Below are 22,439 nucleotides of genomic sequence, written 5' to 3'. Positions count from 1 at the left end.
TTGCTTTGCACTCGATTCTAAGCCGCAGGCAGTTTTTTGGATTACAAAAATCAGAAAATAAGTGCGGCTTAGATTCGAGTAAATACGGTAAATGCGGACATCTACTTAATGTCAAGCTTTGTCACCATTGCTGTTATTGTTTAATGCTTTTCTTATGAGCTGCACTTCATATGCTCACCATCGTTGAAGTGTTATTTTTAGCTTGATGAGAGAAACAGAGACATGAAAAAATGATTTTACTTCCTCAACTGACATTACAAGTTTATTAGAAATCAGCTCATAAACTTTCTTTATGCTGTGTAAAATGTAAATTTGAAAGAAAGCTCATATGCCACTATTTCACTTCATGCCCTTTATCACTGCTGCCACACTTTATGATCTACAGTGTGTTGCGTGAAGTATATACATGCGTAGCCAAGGTGTATTTGCGAGGGGGGAGGGGGGGGAGGGGGGGGGGGAATCACAGATACCGGTTAAAAATACACTTTCTCCCAGCTGAAAATACACTTTTTCCATTTTAAGTGACAGTATACTTTTCCTCGGCACTGTAAAACTTATCAATACTTTGAATGGTTATGGTTTTATACACCGCCTGCGTAGAGTTCCCTGGGGTTTAAAAAAATGAAACTCATGGGAAAAAACACATTTTGGAAAGATCTTTGATGTGCAGCAACATGTACACTCCATATTTTCTTATTATGAAGGTATAAATTCAAATTCCACCAAAGCATTGAAATCGAGATTGCGATGCACTTCTGTAAGCCAGTCATAGCTCATGTCACGTGATCTCACCAGCCGATGATGGTAGATATTCAGAGCATACGACACGTGAAGAAGTCAGCCAATAGCAAGATCACTGTTCAGTAGTGCACACACACACACAAATAAGAAAAGCTAATAGTTTAAATTAATATACATTGAATTGCTACAAGAAATGCAAAGCTTTCACATATAATATTGGTATCGAAGATTAATAAGCTCAAGAAAAGCTAAGCTTCCACATATAATGTTGATCTTTTTTGCACGTGTTACACTTTAAGATACATCGCATAAATGTGCCACTAAAATTTTTAATAACGACATAAATGTCTGACCTTCTGGGCTCGAAATTTTTCTAATTGGCCGTCCTCAAAGTGTTGATTTTTAAAGGAGAGTCAAACAGTTTGTGATCTAAGAAATTCATCGTACATTCTCGCACATTGATCTTCTTGTGTAAAAGGAAATTTACTTTGTAAGTAACGCTTTTCAAACCACCATTTTCAATATTTGCTTGCGAACCATTAGAAATAGGTTCATTTCAGCAGTTGGAAGAGTGTGCCAGGTAACAGGAGTCACTGCCCTTGAGCAGCTACGACGATGCAGGAAGCCATATGTTCGTATGTGTAAAACATTAAAATATCTTACATAATGTCATTAAAGAAACAAGATGTCAGAGGATACTTCAAGAGCATCAGAATTTCATGAACCATACTAAAATGCATAATTCGGCTTAAAAGTGTACATTCATATCTCATGTTTGGTTCTTTATTATGACAAAATGCCACATGTGCTAGAAGATAAAAACGTGCACTTGAAATGCAGCGAACAATTGAAACTAGCCAATAGTGCGGAATTAAATTCCTAATTTCAAAGAAATTGACTGCCTCAGTGGAAAAGATTAATAAAAGCCAAATTTCTTTGGCAAACCGAAAAAAATAATTTCATTGTTCTGCAAGGCGGTTAATGCTTGACTGTCAGAAGGGCAGAAATAAAATAAAATCTGAAAATAACACTATATTTTAGCCTTCCGTAATTATGTGAATGTATTTTAATTCATTTGATAGCTCCGGGCCACAGAAATCTGTTTTGTTTTCATTTGAAGCGAGAGCAATACACGAAGAGGAAACAGCAAAACTACTAAACGTGAACACTGGTCACGTGGAGACTACCCACATCCCCACTACAACTCAGACAGCTCTGTGCATCATCTCCAGATCTATAATATTTCCAAACTGGGGCGATACTAGATAGTGTCAAAATTTATTGTCCAGTTAACTTCACAAACCCTGCTCAATCATCGGTTAAGTTAGCCCGCATTTGTTCTACGGTTAGGTCTTATTACATTTTTATACAATGCGTTTTCTGCACTACTCCCAGAACAGAACTTAGGCGGCTGCTAGCCAGGGACTATACAACTGGCTCTTTTTACTAGTGTAGCGGTCTGCCAAAAATTTTATGTCAAATTTTCATTTTCTTGGATACACTGAGAAGATAATACATAATCTTTCTTACCTGTTATTCCTGTTAGTCGTTTACTTCCACTCTAGCAGTCTGAATCTATAGGTTTCGCTAGTAATTATAACAACACTGATCTTTCGCAAACTCAGTCAACCACATAAACAAACAGCGAATGGCATACAACCATTCAGCTTTATTCCACTCAGCTCGTATAGCCCCGCACTCTTTTGTCCGCAGGAAAGTTTATTTCTAGATGCGACAGGGATTCCCCTGGCAGAGACGTCACATACACAATGCACACATTCAAAACCCAACTTATGATTCATTCAGAAATCAACTTCAAATATGTTCCAAAAACAACAGGGATGCATTTCTAAATCATATGAATAATCGTTAGACCAACTTGCGCTAGATGCTAGGTACTTTGTGAAACAAGGTTTCTTTCCTCTTTAATTAGTAAGTGTTAGCGGGATTCGAACTGTTGCCTTTACCACGACCTCCTCGCAAAGTGCAAATGCTAACCACTTGACCACAATGACTTCATGCAGCCTGTGCCTTCACACAGACACATCAGTTACATAAAAGACACGTGAAACTGATCTTGCAATTTTCTTGGAATTGCCGGAGTAGTGCACCTTACTACCTGCACATTATGTTGTTTTAACAGCCTATTAAAGGTATACAAAGTTTGAGTAAATTCGTGATCCCAACGTAATTGGGCTCCCCTTGTTAGAATTGACGTAAACCTTACAAAGAAGAAATGTAAAATCAGGGAATACTTAGCATTGATCTTATGGGTTTCTCATAAGGGCTACGAGTTTATGGTGAGGCATCGCGAAAAATGTAAAATTGGAGAATATAAAATCAAAGTTCCACTGTATTAAGTTTGTTGGACACAGAGGTGAAAGTGTCAGTGTCCTCAAGTTTAGGCAATGTGTGGCACTGGTGTTTCATGTAAGTGAGATCTACATAATGATCTTAGGATTAGAGTTTCTGCACCAACATCAAGTCATAATTAACCTTTGATGACATACAGTGGAGCTTAATGGAAAGACATTCCCACTAGGGGAAACTGTTGTCAATGTTGATCTGCTGCAAGGAGCATCTTGTGTACAGGACATTCCATTTAGACAGCAAGCAACGATATTAAGGCTTAATTTGTATGATTGTGTTGAGTGACACTGTCAAGTCACTATGGGTGAACATGGAGCCTGACTGACCAAGTAATATGTTGTATATAGTGGAACTACTGGAGGTTAGTGAGGTCTAGGATGCAACATCTTGTTTGGCAAAACATAGTGTTGTATGCATAGAAGAGAGAGATGGAGGAAAGATAGTACCTGTCAATGTGTATAATTTTGGCACATAAGAGGTTAAGTTGTTGAAGGGAACACTGTTGGCTACATTGGAGACTGAGAATGAGAGTGACTACCATGCAGATGGTGTAGGCTATGAGAGGGCGCAGGATGCTGCTAGGAATGCATTTTATGAAAAATTGAAGCATTTGAATGGCATAGAAAGGATACAGATGGAGGACCTGTTGCTAAAATTTCAGGGTCTGTTTTTTTCCCACAAGAGCCTTTGCCTGCTACACGAGTAACACAACAATAGATTCCAACAGGGAACGACGCACTGGTGTATCGGAGACTGTACAGAATACCACGATCACTGCAACCAGTTTTGTAAGAATGTATAAATCAAGAACTGATAATAGATGAGAGAACAGCTCAGGGGGGCAAGGGATTGTAATCATTCCCAAGAAGTCTATGGATGGCTCAAAGTAGTATTGATTTTGTTGCGATTATCTTGATTTGAATAGCAAGAGTATGGCAGCTGCATACCGAATACCGAACATCATAGAAATGAAATATAATCTAGGGTAACGCCAGTACTTCTCTCGACAATGGACTTGAAGAGTGGATACAATCAATTAGAAGTTAGCCCACAGGATAGATCAAAAATAGTGTTTTCAGAAATTTGGGGACACTATCAATACAGAAGGATGTATTTTGGGTTAAAAAATACACTGGTAACATTCCTGTGTTTATTGGACACCTCACAAATTATTATAGGAAGATCATGAAACGGTTTGCACATAACTGTTTATGCAGTTGTTGAAAGAGGGTGTTAAGTTTGTGTGGTTGGAGGAATGCCATCGAGCATTTGTAAAATTAAGAAGGATGTGTTGTCGATCTGGTTTTAGTGTTTCCAGATTTTCAGGAGTAGTTCATATTGTCACATGACTTTTCAAACCATGCTCTTGGATGTTTTCTGAGCCAAGAGATCAATGGTCAGGAACACATTATGCCTTCGTATCAAGACAGTTGAGCGCAGCATAGAGGAATTATTCTACGATGGAGACGGAAATCCTTAGCTTGGTGTATGGAGTAACATGCTCCTGGTGTTACCTGCGTTGGAGGAAGTTCAAGGTAATGAGGGTCCATGCTGCTTTGAAGTGATTGCTAGGTTTGAAGGACACACTGAGTAGACCTACGAGATGGGCATTAAAACTTAGTGAATTTGAGTACAAAGTAATTCACAAATCAGGGAAGAAGCTTGGAAATGTGGCATGTAAGCAAAAAAATAGCAGGAGTAAAAGCATTAGATCAGTACTTTGGGGAATGACAAGCATCACAGACTGCCAACAAGGAGTGTAGACTGTTTAGTAAGCAATGGTAGTTTAGCCTGCATGTTGGATTATTATGCAGAAAAACAAAATTAGGACCATATGTGGTTGTGCCAGTAGAATTGAAACATGAAGTACATTTTGAAATGCATAATCACATCTTATAGGGCCATGGGAGGACGCAGGATGATGAATTTGAGAGTGGCGGAGGGGAAGAAAAAATGGTGTTGATCGGTCTATCAGAAATCTTGTGGAATGTTTGCAGTGTGCACATTTGAATCAGAAGCAGGTACTATTGCAGAAGTTGCCAGAAGCAACACATCTGTGTAGTTTAATTGCAGTGGACGTGTTAGGACTATTCAAATGAACACCAGCAGGTAATCATTTTGTGCTGACAGAAGACCATTTTTCTCATGACATTGAGACGGGGGTGGGGGTGGGGGTGGGGAAGGGTGGGTGGGAGGAGGGGAAGCAACAAGCATTCACAGTCATGCAGGCACTGATTAATAGGTGGATACACTAGATTGGGATGCTGGAGATAATAATTAAAGACCAAGGGATGAACTTCATGTCACACCTGATGAGAGAGTTTTGTAGGTTATTAAAGTAAAAAAATTGAGAACTGATCCACTTCATCCATATGCTAATGGAAGGACGGAACGAGTTCATTGAACAACTGGAAAGATGTTTAGTTATTACATGAATGCACACCTTCTGACTGACACACATGCCTATCCCCCGGAGTGAGTATTTTCCATTCCACGTTGCACACTAGCACAAGGGTTGTCATAACTCGAACTGGGAAGAAGATGCCATTACCATTCAAAATGATTACACTGAAAGGAGACAGAAAAGTAGAGTCAGTCTGAGGATTTGCAAGATGGTGAGGGAAATATGGAGAAAGGTCCAGTGAGCAAATACTAAGGCGCTGGAGAAACAGGAAGAGGCAAGTAAAGTGAGTGGAATGTTATCTCAGTAGAAAATAGGAAATGATTGAAGTTATCAAGTTCATTACTCCAAAGGGAAAACAAAAACTTTTAACGCAGTACTAGTGCTCTTACCAAGTAATTGAGATCACAACACCAATAAACGCTTCTGACAAGGTCAAAAATTGTGCATCTATGATCTTTCAAGGGAATTCCATGAAAAGTATTAATCAAAGCAAGAAAAAGAGGCAAAGAATAAAAAGTGGAAGGATGAGCAATAAGAGGCGGAAGTCCTGATACCTTATACTCAATGGGCACTGAGGCAAAGGAAACAATTAATATATATTGTGTTTTGCAGTTTTTTGGATATTTTTCATTTGAGTATAGTGTAGGGCACAGACATTATTTTAGAAGAGATTGTACGACTGCATTAGGGTGAGATTTATAATCAGTATATCAAGACATGCTGTTTGGGGACAGAAGGCTTCTGAGGGAAGGGGAGGTGATGTTGGTCCCCATCTTCAGGTTGTTGTATGGAAGAAGAACAGAAAAGAAGAATGGTAGTTTTGGCAGGGGTGTACCTCTTCACTGGGGGCAGAGTGGGGGCACTGCAAATTCACCTGGACAGAGGAATTTTATTTTCCAGGCAACCACACATAGTGTTATCCAGTCATGGTTGGTCAATTAAGTTTATTGTTTAATGTGTGGGAATTGTGGACTGAGATACGGAGGCTGGAGGAGATGTTTCCAGGAGTACAACAGAAAGTTGCTCGGGACATGTGCACAATAAAAGCAGCAGATGGAGGATGCAACTGGGATGGTATTGCTCCAGTCCAGAAGAGCAAAAGGGCGATGGATAGATACTGAAGGTAAAATACACTTGGAAAGCAGCATGTTGAACAACTAACACAAGCTTCGAGAGATTACTACGGAAGTCATGAATTATGCCAGAGTCTCAGATAGTAAACTTGGACTTGGCAGCAGTACAAACATGAATGCAAGTACTAGATGCATGAATAAGATGACAACACTACTCCAACCACTACGCAATGTGGGCAATTAAGTCTGATCTCACTGTCATCTGAGCTGTATCTGAGGGCATTGAGGAAAATGCAAGGAAAATTGAAGAGCTGACATGGAAAAGGGTGTAAGTGCTAAATCAGTCATTATTCAAATTTTGCATTGAAAATGTCCTATGTGCCACCGCCAGTGGCCTGGAGAGAGATCTAAGTCCAGAGCGACTGCTTGTAGTTCCCACTGACACCACTGGATGGCATCTGATGTAACTCCAGGTTGTTGGCGTGGAAAAGGATGCATGTGCCATTCAGTATTCAGTGAGAGTCTATGCTACACTTAGTGAAGCCTGAGTGTTGATTTATATGCACTACCCATTTAAGTATGTTTTGACGCTTGCTGAAGAATTAGAGAGAGCTAAGATGTCAAGGAACATCCTAAAAGTGAAAGAAGTGTATAAATCTCCAGACAAGGTATGTTTCAATCAGTTCTTTGTTAAATATAACAACATAATCAACACATTGTTTGCATTAAACTCCTTCAATATTGTTGCTGATTCCGCTGTGTTAATTCTATCCAGGGTTCCTGTAGATGCCGATATGCATGCCAATCACTGATCAAGAGTGACATCCAGAAGCTGTATGAGGATTCTCTCATTTAGCAAAAAATGCACAAGGCACGTATTTAATGAGTCGAATTCAACTGATGAACATTGCAAGAAGATGCCATGGGAGCTATGAAGATCCAGCAGACAGCAGAAAACAAGTGTCAGCTATGTGCACTATTCCATCATGGCAAGGTACCTTATGGGTCTGTAACAATATTTTCTTACATGTTTTCGGAAACCAACTTCTCTTAGAATGTTTAAAGAAAGGAGATATAGTGTTCAGGGATGTCCGAGGCACTTCTGCTGCATCACACAAGCAAAAATATAATGCCACTGACATACATAACATAAAAGATCATGTACGATCATTCCCAACAGAAGAAAGCCATTATTCGAGGCAGAAGTCAGCAAAGCAGTACCTCAGTCCTGACTTACACGTAATCGGCTTTATCACGCATTCAAGGAAAAATTTCTTAAGACACATATTGATGGTCAATTTTATCACAGAGTCTTCAAGAGAGAATTTCCCAATCTGCATTTTTGATGGGAGAGAACAGATACCTGCCGCATCAATGAAATAAACGCCAGCAGTGGGGCATCCAGATTCGCTGCAATTTCTGCAAAAGAGCTTCACCTCAGGAAAGCTGTAAGACTTCTTTCTGCTCCCATTAAATCTAGTCAATATCCTTCGAGCATCGTAGTGACTGTAGCTATCGATATGCAACAGGTTATGTTCATGCCCACTTTAACACATAGTAACATGTTTTATATGCACCAGCAGTCGAATTACAACTTGTGTATTCGTGTGGGAAATTCTGCAGTCATGTGTATGTGGCACGAAGGAATTGGAGGCCGTGGAGGTAGCGCTATTGCATCATGTCTTTTAAAGGTTCTGTCCAATCAATTGACACCTAAGTGCCAGCTGGAAATATGGTGTGACAACTGCGCTGGTCAGACTAAGAACAAGATTGTGTTGCTGGTTCCAATGTATCTAGTAGTGAGAGGATACTATGATTCAATTGAACTGAAGGTTCTGGTCTCTGGGCATTCTTATACACCTTGTGTTCAAGATTTTGGCATTATTGAAAAACAAAAACCTGTTTGCAAAGCCATGGTGCCAAAAGAACTTCAGAGTGTAGTGAAACTGTCGCAGTTACACAACCCATTTCAGGTGGCGCCAATGGCAAAATTGGATTTCTTTGATGTCTTCCATGCCTGTGATGAGTTTATAAACACAACAGCAATACAACAGATCACTAACAAATCGTGGATCAAAGTGTCTGTGACAGATTTACTACAAATTAAAACAAAGAAAACCTTCAATGAAATGGAAGCATCACACTATTTTCAAGAAGGGAAAACATGAGGAATTAGAGAACAGGCATGCCTTCAACAATAAGACACATGTAATGAAAATCAGTGATTCCAAGAAAAAGGATTTATTGGCTATGTCGGATTACCTAGATCCAAAATATCATTAGTTCTACAAGGACATCTGCTCTTCATAACTTTTTATTGTTGTGTATGACAATGACTTCAATACCTTTTGTTAATATCTATAGTGAGCACTGTTCAAAACACACAACTAAACTGATTGTACCTAAAAATTACAAGAAATTTCTGAAGTTCCAGTTATATTTTCTTAACTCCAGAAAAATTTACTTTTGGGTACTTACACCCTTTTCCATGTCAGCTCTTCAATTACCACTGGAATTACAATAAGTAGCAGAGCTGAGCAGCCAGAACTTGCCATTCTACTAGCAGGGTGCTACAGTGGGTCTAATGACAGATAATGCGTGGTTATACATGTCAGTAAGGATACCAGTAGCAAGCAAGCATGTAGTGTTTAGGTGTTACATAGTGCACACTTATCTGATGCATTAACGGCAGCAAGAAAGTTTGTGTAAGTGAGAGAAAAAGGGGTGTTACTATTGTCAGAAGACAGGGATCAACACATGGTGATAACTGGAGAGGGAGGGGGGATGTTTCAGCAATGTCGGAGCAGGATATTCACCATATGCCCAACTTGCGAGATTGCAATGGGTGGTACCACATGCAACATGCAAGAGGTAAAACACAGGGACACCGTTGCCAAAAAGAGGTGATAGAACTAGAGTGGTGTTTTCAGACAGTGTGTTTACATTGGGATATACTCAGTGGACAACAAGGCAGTAGTGGTTGCTAGATGCTATGAGCAAGGGAAGATCATGAGGGCAAGACATTTAGAATTGTGAAGTAATGGACTGTTACTCAACGGGACCACATATTGATAGTGACCGGGCCAAGTATCTCACGAAATAAGCATCAAATGAAAAAAACTGCAAAGAACGAAACTTGTTTAGCTTGGAGGGGGAAACCAGATGGCTCTATGGTTGGCCCGCTAGATGGTGCTGCCATAGATCAAACGGATAATAACTGTGTTTTTTTAAATAGGAACCCCCATTTTTTATTACATATTCGTGTAGTACGTAAAGAAATATGAATGTTTTAGTTGGACCACTTTCTTCGCTTTGTGACAGATGGTGCTGTAATAGTCACAAACGTATAAGTGCGTGGTATCACGCAACATTCTGTCAGTGCGGACGGTATTTGCTTCGTGATACATTACCCGTGTCAAAGTGGACCGATTACCAATTACGGAAAAGGTTGATATCGTGTTGATGTATGGCTATTATGATCAAAATGCCCAACGGGCATGTGCTATGTATGCTGCTCGGTATCCTGGATGACATCAAACAAGTGTCCAGACCGTTCGCGCGATAGTTCCGTTATTAAAGGAAACAGGAAGTGTTCAGCCACGTGTGAAATGTCAACCATGACCTGCAACAAATGATTATGTCCAAGTAGGTGTTTTAGCTGCTGTCGCGGCTAATCCGCACATCAGTAGCAGACAAACTGTGCGAGAATCGGGAATCTCAAAAATCGTGTTGAGAATGATACATCAACATCGATTGCACTCGTACCATATTTCTATGCACCAGGAATTGCACGGCGACAACTTTGAACGTCGTGTACAGTTCTGCCACTGGGCACAAGAGAAATTGCGGGACGATGACAGATCTATTTAGCGACAAAGCGTCATTCACCAACAGCAGTAACGTAAACCGGTATAATATGCACTTTTGGGCAACAGAAAATCCACGATGGCTGCAACAAGTGGAACATCAGCGACCTTGGCGTGTTAATGTATGGTGCGGCATTATAGGAAGGAAGGATAATTTGCCACCATTTTATCGATGGCAATCTAAATGGTGCAATGTATGCAGATTTCCTACGTAATGTTCTAACGATGTTACTACAAAATGTTTCACTGCATGACACAATGGCGATGTACTTCCAACATGATGGATGTCTGGCACATAGCTTGCGTGCGGTTGAAGCGGTATTAAATAGCATATTTCATGACAGGTGGATTGGTTGTCGAAGCACCATACCATGGCTCACACGTTCACCAGATCTGACATCCCTGAACTTCTTTCTGTGGGGAAAGTTGAAGGATATTTGCTATCGTGATCCACTGACAATGCCTGACAACATGCGTCAGCGCATTGTCAATGCAGGTGCGAACATTATGGAAGGCAAACTACTCGCTGTTGAGAGCAATGTCGTTACACATATTGCCAAATGCATTGAGGTTGACGGACATCATTTTGAGCATTTACTGCATTAATGTGGTATTTACAGGTAATCACGCTGTAGCAACATGCGTTCTCAGAAATGATAAGTTCACAAAGATACATGTATCACATTGGAACAACCAAAATAAAATGTTCAAACATACCTATGTCCTGTAATTTAATTTAAAAAACTTACCTATTACCAACTGTTCGTCTAAAATTGTGAGCCATATGTTTGTGACTATTACAACGCCATTTATCAAAAAGCGAAAAAGTGTCCAACTAAAACATTCATATTTCTTTACATACTACATGAATATGTAATAAGAAATGGGGGCTCCTACTTAAAAAAAGACAGTTGACATCTGTTTGACCTATGGCAGCACCATCTAGCGGGCCAACCATAGCGCCATCTGGTTTCCCCCTTCAAGCTAGACGAGTTTCGTTCTTTGTAGTTTTTTTTGTTTGACGCTTATTTCGTGAGATATTTGGCCCGGTCACAATCAATGGACCACCCTGTAATATTATGGGACCCACATTTCATTTACCAGCTACTATGATGGGAGTTACCCTTGTGAATGTGACACAGCCACAGCTGTACTGGCCAGATGAAACTCTAGAGATGTCCAAATAAAACCTTACCTTCCTTAATAACACCTAAGAACTCAGGCTGGACTGTTCACTAAGTTGGAAGATAGCAGCACAGGAAGAGTGAATCACTGTGGAGCAATTGTTGCAGCATGTGGAATAATATCGGGATGTCAGGTAACCATGACTGAGTGTTGCAGTTCCTAGTGCCATACTGTTTTTGATTTTGCTCTGCCTAATTCTTATGTATTTGATACAGCGAGCAACACAGAAATCCGATCCAATGGTAAATTAAGTTCCCAGAGATTGGACTCCCTGAGCAAAGGATGAAAAATAGTTTGACGAAGATGGAGATTAATATAGTAATTGTAGTGAAGCATAGCCAATTTAATATTATGTACTTGTTTTACAGATTAAGGAAAGAGGTAATTGCAATAGAGAGCCAGGTCTTAGCAAGACCCGAGGGACTAGGTCTTTTCCGCACTCAGCGAAGAACTGCACCACACACAGGTAACGACTGTAGCAGGCAGGTCAATGTCACCATACCAGGGCAAGTCTCTCATTATGGATGATATGACTAGGTGCTGGGTTTTAGTGAAACAAATGCACACCAGAAGCATATAAATAAGTCTGAATTTTCAGGAAGGGGACAAGCCTCACTGTTGTGAAGTCCACCTGTGCCATCACGTCACCAGGGCTATGCCAGGTAGGACAGTGACTGGGCTTCACCAGCAGCAGCCAAGGGTTCAAATGTTGGGCTGAGCCAGCCGCCATCAGCACTCAGTTCTTCATGGGACTTTGTGACACAGCACTGCTGACCTGCCATCTGTGCCTGCTGTTGCCAATGCTGAATTCCTAGTGGGACTTGGTGCCTCAGTCCCAGCCGATGTCCAACTCCTGCCAGATGGCAGTAAGCCAAATTCTACACACAGCTGTCCCCACACGCTGCTGTGGTGATGCATGAGGAGCCGTCAGGGCTCCAAGCCACCACAGGAAGTAGGATGTCACTGACATCAATGATTGTGGCCTCTAGAGGGTGCTGGGCTACCACAGGCCTGCTGTCAGCATCCCAGGGAACTAGCTCAGGGCAGAAGCCCTCACCCAGAACAAGAGAGGGAGGCGTGTTGCCTTCATGACCCACAACACATCATCCACTGATGTTAAATAGTTGTTATTTACTTACTGTCAAGAGTGTTTCCACTGGGCTCTCCACCCAGTCACCACAGCTCACCCCTCCAAGCGCATCTGCACTCTTCAGATGGCATGAACTGTTCTGTCAAGTTAAAACTGTTTGGCAGATCAGGGAAATTTTGGTTAGGTAATCTTGTATTATGGTCACGAATATAACTTTAAGAAATCAGTTCTCCTTATATACCACATTTTAAACAACAACCGAGTTAGAATAATGTAGATACATGAAGCAGGAATACCTGAGAGCTAAGAGTGAACGAGATGTCTAGCTTTGCATCCACTTATAATTATGATCAACATTCTTTGCAACCTGAAAGTACAGATAGCTGCTTTTGAATTTCCACAAAATAAGATTTGATATTTTACGTGACAATGAAAGTAGGCATGATTAGTTGTACTTGTTGGTTTCTCATTAATAGAGGATTCTAACATTAAAAAAAAACAAAGGGGAGCATTGGCTTACTTTTGCAATAACATATTCCACATGCTCAGTTGTTTTAATTGCATTACAATTATAAACCTACTGTTATCAAATGTCTGATCAATGAAAGGGATAAATGTGATGTCTTGATTCATTTTTTGAACACTTTGAAATTCTTGTGTGATAGCTTGTTTACTCTTTCTTATAAGCTGATTATTCTGTGCCTACTGGCTGTATTGTTACTAACTTTGTTTATCAACCGTTGCAGTGTCATCAGTAAATACGGTAAGTTTATACTCATCCACAGTTAAACTCAGGTTATTGACATACAAAAGAAAGATAAGGGTCACATTTACTGACCCATACGGTACAGAACATTTAACTAAATTACTGAACATTTAATTAAATTATGTCCCTGACATTAATGTACATGATGCACACTGTTTACGATACTCTGCAAAGGATAATGAAATTTAGTGCGTATGTAAGGACATCACAGGCACCCAATTGGGAAAAAAAGTTGTAATTTTTTTTCTTTTAATAAGGCCTAGAATATTTACAATTTTGAATGAGGCTAACACAAACTGGCAGGTAACTACTACAAACACGTATTTGTGGAAAACAAGATTGACACTAAGTTAATAACCCAAAACACAGTATGGAACAAACATTTTTACTCCAAGTAACACGAGTTAAATCACTCTCAATGAACCAATACAGAACAGTCTTTACGAATATGTGCAATCAGATTTACACAATCTAAGTCTAGTTTCATAATAGTGCTATTACAGTTGTAATTAGTATCAGCATAATGGGAGCTTCAGTGCCAAGATATGAACTGCAATCTTGCTCTGTAGCAGAGCAATGACCATCCTCATATGATGTATTGCTGCAATCCTTGGAGTCACAGTAGCCACCTCATACAAAGATACTCTTGGCACCACACACTGTCATTTTCTATATCATGACATGGGGGGGGGGGGGGATTAAAGCCAGAACCAGTTTTGCATAATATTCAAGGAAATTTACCTCTTTTGGAGATCCATAAAATGAATTGCAAAATGAAATTCAGATCTGAGCTGTGCAGGTCTTCATGCCTCGCTGTGATTTCCACTGGCTTACTTATTTTTATCTGTTAAGAGTACTTTCTCAAATGTGATTAAACGTAATTTAATTTTAAAACTCTGATAAATGACTGACAACAGCAGCACAAATTTAGAATTGTTTTATTGTGACATACATCTTGATTTCCAAATAACACAAAAATTCAGTAAATTGTGCGTACATATGATTCACTCTTTTGTCGAGAAAAATGTTTTTTATGTATTTTTTTATTTTTAAGGAAAAACAAATGAAGCAAAAAGCCAGCCAAACAACACAGCACATTATGTCCTCTGTCTTTCTTAATAGTTTAAGATCAGAAAAAAAATAGTTCATCACCTGATGTAACCAATCTACTACAGGTGCAATATTAACAGTGCACATGTCGGCTTTGTGTCTATATAGGAGAATGCTTGGCAGCTCCCAAGCAAGCACTCGAGCCGGGAGACGCTTCCCAAAGGCTGAGCCTGCTTCAAGATTGTCATCTGTGCTTTTCCAAGCAAGGCAGAATAAGTCAGTATTTTTAAAATTTTGAGTCAGAGTTGATGGCCAGCACTTACAACCAGGAGAAATATCAGTGTTGCTGACAGACACATAAAATAGTACACTCACTATCCTAGCTTCCACACCTAATAGTTTCTTCCTCAGGGAGTAGATAGGAATATATTGAGGAAGTTTAGAAAGGGATGGAAAGTCCCTCAGATCCCAGGATGACAGGGACCCACCTACTGTGAGGATGAGGGGATTCTCCTTTTATTTAAATGTATTAAAGTAATAACTGCATAAATATCTGAATTCATGACAAAAACATAACTGTCAGATTCAAAACTGAAAATTTCTAGATAACGTGTGCTTCCATTAATAACACACTCTGATTCCTGTAGAATGCCATAGATTGATTCACAACCAAACACAAAATTCTTATTTCCTGACATTCTGTGATACAATGTCAAGAAGATACAAAATTTCAAAATGCTTCTGCATAAATTGGTTGCTACTTTGATGTTAAAATTCAAATATCTCCTTGGTGTTTTTGAGGACTTCTCTTTTTGATATAGTAACTGTTACTTTGACACAATTAACATTACTAAGGCACATACACAACACACACCAGACATAAAAGACAAATAATTTGTAATAATAGGTACTAAGTCAAAAATTAATAATATGAATGGGTGATTTACAGATAAATCTTTGATGAATAAGGAACTAATTCAAATATCACTTACAGTTTCAGAGGAATAGCAAGTCCTTGATCTATCAGCTTCTGATTCAATGTATTCCATACTTCTGTTATTGGGTCCAATGGTCCTCCCTCAAAAACATCTTTTACCCAAAGTTCAACAGGAAGTGAATTGTTTTCAATCTCTCCCTGCAAGAAATATTGCTTTCATAAAGCAGAAAATTATTGCTTACAAAGGTATATGGGCTTACAGAATTTGTCAAGACTTACCCGTTTAGTGATGTAAAGCTCTGTGTAATTATGAATAAGATCTGCGAGATGTTCACATGCTAAACTTGGCCACTGAGATCTATCTCCAGCTGCTTTTATGCCAACTAAGTGACAGGCAATTGCACCACTGTGTACTTCAGAAAATCGAGGATCAAGTGCTTGAATGCAGTTAATGGGAACCTTTGTGTAGGTTGCAAAATCCGTCAGAAAAACCTGGAAAATTTGTTGCAGTCAGGTCAGTAACAAAGTTTGATAAGCACATGTTTGGAGGGTGATGGACAGAAATTGTGGTGTCACCGCCAGACACCACACTTGCTAGGTGGTAGCTTTAAATCGGCCGCAGTCCATTAGTACATGTTGGACCCGCGTGTCGCCACTGTCAGTAATCGCAGGTCTAGAAAGACGGACTAGCACTCGCCCCAGTTGTACGACGACTTTGCTAGCGACTACACTGACGAAGCCTTTCTCTCATTTGCCGAGAGACAGTTAGAATAGCCTTCAGCTAAGTCCATGCCTATGACCTAGCAAGGCGCCATTAACCATATCTGGAGAGAGTCTCATTTGTATCGTCAATAGCGATGTACCACAAGGATGAATTAAAAGTTAAGTATTAACTCAGATACGTACTTTTCTTTAGTGCATTCATACGTATCCTGTTCCAGACTTCACGACAGTCGGCGTGTGTGTACGCGTGCCTTTCAGTTACCCGTCACTGTGGACTGGCTGTCTTGTCAGTCCACTACAGAAATAATCACTGATCTGTACATTATCAGCTTTCGTACCACAAGCTTTGAACAAAGAGAGAATTACGTTTGTACAACCTGTTGTAAGTTTCACCATTATATAGTCTCCTTAGTGTGTACAACCTCTTGCAAGTTTCACCATATTATAGTCTCCTGTGTGTGTGTGTGTGTGTGTGTGTGTGTGTGTGTGTGTGTGTGTGTGTGTGGAGGGGGGCACGTATGCACACATGTTCATTTTATATTTGATATGGGGAAAACACTGGAAACCCAAATCTGGATACCATGTGGGAATCTGAACCTCATTTCTCCCAAATGTGAGCCCAGCATCTTAGCTGATGTACCACCTTTTTTGGTAATTTATACCTTTACAGTGGCAAATACCACTATTACGGATGTCACAAAGTGGAAATGTCGAATGCAGTATATCCAATTTTGGCTCTGTAGTAGGCTTATGAAATTAACTGATGGGGACTGCTGAACTCTGAAGCTTACTATACAAATATCTTATCACTATTTTAGAGGTCTTATATTGGAAATAAGATACAGAGATCAGTGACAGAATGATCCACCAAAAGACAACAGAACACAGCTTTCAAATATTACTGATTTTGAAAAGTCCTGGCAGATTAAAACTGTGCACCAGACTATTACACTGGTATCATTACCTTTCGCAGACAAGTGCTCTACTGGCTGAGTCATCCATGCATGACTAACAGCTTGCCTTTGAAGCTTTACATCTGACAGTACCTCTTCTCCTATAGTTGGAAGTCCTACGTGCATAGCAGAAGTACTCCTGAAAGAAAGGATATTCTTGAGAAATACATTAGTTACATCCTTGAGGACATTTTGAAGGCTGGAGAGGAAGTACTGATGGAAGTAAGGCTGTGAGAGCAAGTCATGAGCTGTACTTGGATAGTTCAGTTGGTAGAGCACTCCACTGCAAAAGGCTAAGGTCCTAGGTTTGAACTCTTCTTCGGCACACAGTTTTAACCTACCAGGAAATTTCAAATCAGTACACAGCATACTGCAGAATGAACATTAATTCTGGATTATTGATTGTCACTGCTTACCTCACTGACTTTTGAGGTTCTGAACAACATCAGCCAACACAGCATGACAAGACAACCTTAACAGTGCAGACAATACCGATCTCCTCAATGTGACTAACAAGCTACATCATGTGAGTGACAGCAAGCAGTTCATAGCTTAACTTAAAGTAGTCAATGGAATAATTTTATTTATTATTATTATTATTATTATTATGACAAACTTAATAAACAAATAGTCGACTACTTTGACAACAGGAGTAAAGCCAAAACAGACATATTGAATGGATTGGTGAGATTAAAACTGATCTGAAATTGGCAGGAATTACACCTCAAGAAGTATAAAACCGGAAAACCTTCAGATCCAAAATTCACAAATGGCAAGCTGGCCAGGAGGTAAAACCGCAGAAAAAGACTGGAACAACATGGTCCCAAGAGAAAAAGGAACCCCACAAGAAGAGAACAAAAGAAATATGGGCACAAAGAAAGGCAAATGCCCACCTCTAACTACTTTGCATAGTCCCAATGGGCTTATTCACAATAATAATAATTATTATTATAATAAAATTATTATCATTATTATTATTATTATAAAATCAGAGTTGCTTTTTGAGAGACAGTGAATCTGCTGCTCCACTACTTGTATAGCTTTAAACACTTGGACTATAATGAGTATGTTACACATCCCATCATCTGTAACTTCTAAAGTTTTTAAATGTCCCTGAAAAGGCATTAAGTTATCACAAACATAATCACTATGTCATAAATGAACAATTTTGTGTAAAACATATTTACACTCAGGCCTAGCACAATGCGAATGATTTTCACAACTATGACTGTGGAGGTCTTCTATCTAGGACACCTAACGCTATTTCTTATTACTATTTAGAATATTATGAAGACCTTGTACTGCCAACAAAATACGTGAATATAACTGTAAAAATTACTTTAAGTTTATTGTCAGCTAATATATAAATATATTTTCTGCTTATTTTGAACCATGAATAATGAAATGTTTGCCCCTTGTTATACACATAAGAAATTACTAAGTACAGAACATTAATTCTTAGTCATACCAAAGCTTCATCATCTGTGATGTTTGTAATAATTCCTCGACACCACAATTTATCTGCAGCATTAAAAACACAGCATTTCTCTCCTTCTTCCCATGAAGTTTCAATACCGATGGATGTGTTATAGTACTCCTGTAGCTCTTTCATCAATCTGTACAAACAAAAAAGCAAACTATGTCTAATGTTCTTTCATACAAGCATATTACACTATTTTCCAATCATTCACTGACATGAAAACACAGGTTTTCATGCCTACAGAGAAATAAGCTGAGTTATCCACTATCTAATGAAATGAGCACTGTTACTAACACTCCTCTATCATAGACACTGACATAATATCTGGTATCACATGGAAGTTGTGCCATTTTGTGAAGTCTCCATGACTTTACTTGGGCTGACTGACTACTGTACCACATGGCACATAGAAAACTGCTGACAATGATGACACAGAAAGTGATCAAAGCTCGATTTTACACACAAATCCAACACGACAAAAAATTCATGACACATTTATGGAAAAATTTACCGAAAATACAAAAACTGTAATCAATTCAAGTTTAAGCTGCAGATTTTTGGCATTCTGAAGTATCTGTTACATGAAATCCTATGACAACCCACATTAAAAACGTATAATGAATGAAACAATGTAATACACTACAAATGAAATATGTATGTTTATCCTCATATATTTTCAGGTAATTTTTTTCCTGTTATATAACTGCTACAGCTTTCCCTTCATTCAAGGCAAGTTAGTTTCCCTCACTTTAAATCCATTACTAGTGTAAAATTTCAGTTGCTATGCACTTCTGTTTTACAAATGACAAGTTTCTCTAATTGTGCAGGTATTATTCCATGTCATGACATCAAATAAATCTCAGGTCTCAATTCATGTGGTGAGTAACAATCAATTAGAACAACGATGCTTTGTCATTGTTTCATAAACAAAGGTTTCTGTGACAAAAGCAAAAATATGGGCATCATAAATTTTCTTCCCATTGTTTTGTGGTAATATGTCCAACACTCCTATTCATTCTGGGACGATATAGATTTCAGTAGCACTAAATTTTGGTTGACTTTCCCATTGGATTAAATATACAGAAATTTCTGTACCCTAATCACCTGGAAATCGAAAGCATTTGTTATTTATATTTTTCAATATATTTTTTTCTGCTCTTTATTTTATTTTATTTATTTTGGAGTTGCTCCTTGTACCAAGTGCAGTAGGTTGCAGGAATCGCAATGTCACAGTTAGTGGCGCCCATAGTTATCAACGTTGTAGGAACTGTCGGGGGAACTTTGGAGACGATCACTTGGACACACCTCCATGGATGTTGGAGGTAACATTACAAATAGGAAAAAATATAAAATAAAAGTTGATGGTCATCAGCCTGAGCTTTGCTTTTGGTAAGGAAAGTACTCATTTCAAATATACATGAACAAAATTTGTGAATTGTTAGTTGGAGTTTCTGTAATGTTATAGCATAAAAGAAAGCTAAATGTGTAACCACGGCAGCTGATCATTTTAATTTAATAATATAACAGGATTTGTAAATGAAAGTTTTTATGGAATGTCAATAAAGTAAAACCTGCTTCAGTGTATTGCCATATTAATTTGCAGTGAGTCCATGACATTTTGAAAGACATATGCTCTCCTTTAATCTACCGGCAATGTAAGGAGCAGTTGTTGCAGGTTTTCAGGTGTCAACCACCATTGATTACCAAATAATGAACAGACAGTTCGACAGAGAGAGAGAGAGAGAGAGAGAGAGAGAGAGAGAGAGAGAGAGAGAGTCATAGATCATACTGACATTTAAAAACAGGATCTGTCATTTGAAATACTCTTTTCTGCCACTAAAATTCATCGGAGTGCCAAACCTGTTCACAGAATGTAAGTGTCTTACCTCTACTGGCTGTTTGTATATATGGTGTTTATGCACTGCATATTAGCTAGTGACTTTCAACAACAAAATGTATCTCTTGCTAAAAAGAGCAAATGCACTGGTCTACTCTGTTTTACATTAAGTTTTTTGCTATGCATTACTTTCATAATCACACTTTATATTTGCATAAGAATTCACTTCTATCAACCTACATCATTAATAAATCTTGAATACCTCATCAACTAGTGAAAGTTATTCCTCATCAACACTACTATAGCCATATCTTAAACATTGGATTAATTTCTTTTGGTATGAGGAAACCAGCACATGAAAGCATGCTGGAACACAAACAAATATCTTATCTCCCTTATTTCTTTTGCTACGCCACATTTAGATTACTCAAACTCAACACACACGTTCACCTCTGCCAAACTTTGTCATTTCATTCCTTGTACTTCTAACTTCATTCCTAACTACATTTCTAGAACTGTCCGATTCCAGGTTGTAAATTAAATGAACAGTACAAGTACGAGCTGTTCTGGGACTATGGTGAGAGTTTCTATCTTCCACAAGGAATGCTCCACCCATAAACCTCTCACATTAAGTATCTAACCACATGCAGTGAGCTACCCAAAATTGCCCATCATCAAAATCCGTAGTTATATAGCATCTATTTTACTTTACGCAAATGTAATTTATCTTTACTTTCTGTACCAACAACACTGCAATAAGAGGTAAATCCCAATGTACCAATTTATGCAGAATTAATGTAAGTTAAAAAATTAATTAAATAAATATGATGAGACTTACCCAACAAAAGCGCTGGCAGGTCGATAGACACACAAATAAACACAAACATACACACAAAACTCAAGCTTTCGCAACAAACTGTTGCCTCATCAGGAAAGAGGGAAGGAGAAGGAAAGACAAAAGGATATGGGTTTTAAGGGAGAGGGTAAGGAGTCATTCCAATCCCGGGAGCGGAAAGACTTACCTTAGGGGGAAAAAAGGACAGGTATACACTCGCACACACACACATATCCATCCATACATACAAGACACAAGCAGACAAAGCAGATAAATGTCTGCTTGTGTCTTGTATGTATGGATGGATATGTGTGTGTGTGCGAGTGTATACCTGTCCTTTTTTCCCCCTAAGGTAAGTCTTTCCGCTCCCGGGATTGGAATGACTCCTTACCCTCTCCCTTAAAACCCATATCCTTTTGTCTTTCCTTCTCCTTCCCTCTTTCCTGATGAGGCAACAGTTTGTTGCGAAAGCTTGAGTTTTGTGTGTATGTTTGTGTTTATTTGTGTGTCTATCGACCTGCCAGCGCTTTTGTTGGGTAAGTCTCATCATCTTTCTTTTTAAATATATTTTTCCCACGTGGAATGTTTCCCTCTATTATAATTAAATAAATAAAAGCACACACTCAATGTTGACAGAACTGCAAAGCTGACAGCACTGTAGGATAATAATTGCCAAAACACAGACACTTGGTACACAGTTTAACTGTTATGGATGAATGAAAATGGCAATTACAGAGTCATACATTGATGAAATGGGTATGGGTTGTAGAAAAAGATCAGGTAAATTTCAGACACCTAAGCACATTAACTCCTCAGCATATTTATTTTAAACATTGTAATATGAAAATAATTTTATTATATTATAATAATTACTTTTTATCATTAGAAAATGGAATTTAATAACAAATATTTTATAAGGAAACTAAAGAACCATATCATAAACCTTGAAAACCAGAGAATGAAATTATTACATCACTTTCAAAAATTCTTAATATAATTATGTACTTGTCTTTTCATTCATGCTGAGAATTTGATTGTATGTTACAAAAGTCATGTTTAGATTGATTTCTCACAGTATATATTATCAGTGCTGGCAAATTTAGACTAATCAGATGACTAAAATTGGTTT

The 22,439-nt window shown here is 38.6% G+C and overlaps 1 protein-coding gene across 3 annotated transcripts in view; it reads right to left on the bottom strand.

Annotated features, from left to right (window-relative positions):
* LOC126161664 (uncharacterized) overlaps positions 1–22,439 on the bottom strand; it is a 496,787-nt gene that overhangs the window by 80,707 nt on the left and 393,641 nt on the right. For all 3 annotated transcript variants that reach the window (XM_049917659.1, XM_049917660.1, XM_049917661.1), the window contains exons 19-21: positions 18,627–18,774; positions 15,762–15,974; positions 15,538–15,680 (exon numbers count right to left, since the gene is read on the bottom strand). In XM_049917659.1, coding sequence (XP_049773616.1) covers positions 15,538–15,680; positions 15,762–15,974; positions 18,627–18,774 — 504 coding nt within the window. The remainder of the gene's footprint in view (positions 1–15,537; positions 15,681–15,761; positions 15,975–18,626; positions 18,775–22,439) is intronic.

Source organism: Schistocerca cancellata, chromosome 2, assembly GCF_023864275.1.
Source record: "Schistocerca cancellata isolate TAMUIC-IGC-003103 chromosome 2, iqSchCanc2.1, whole genome shotgun sequence".
Taxonomy (NCBI): Eukaryota; Metazoa; Arthropoda; class Insecta; order Orthoptera; family Acrididae; genus Schistocerca; species Schistocerca cancellata.
The sequence above is the reverse complement of the archived record's forward strand: the minus strand, read 5'-3'. Positions and strand labels throughout refer to the sequence as shown.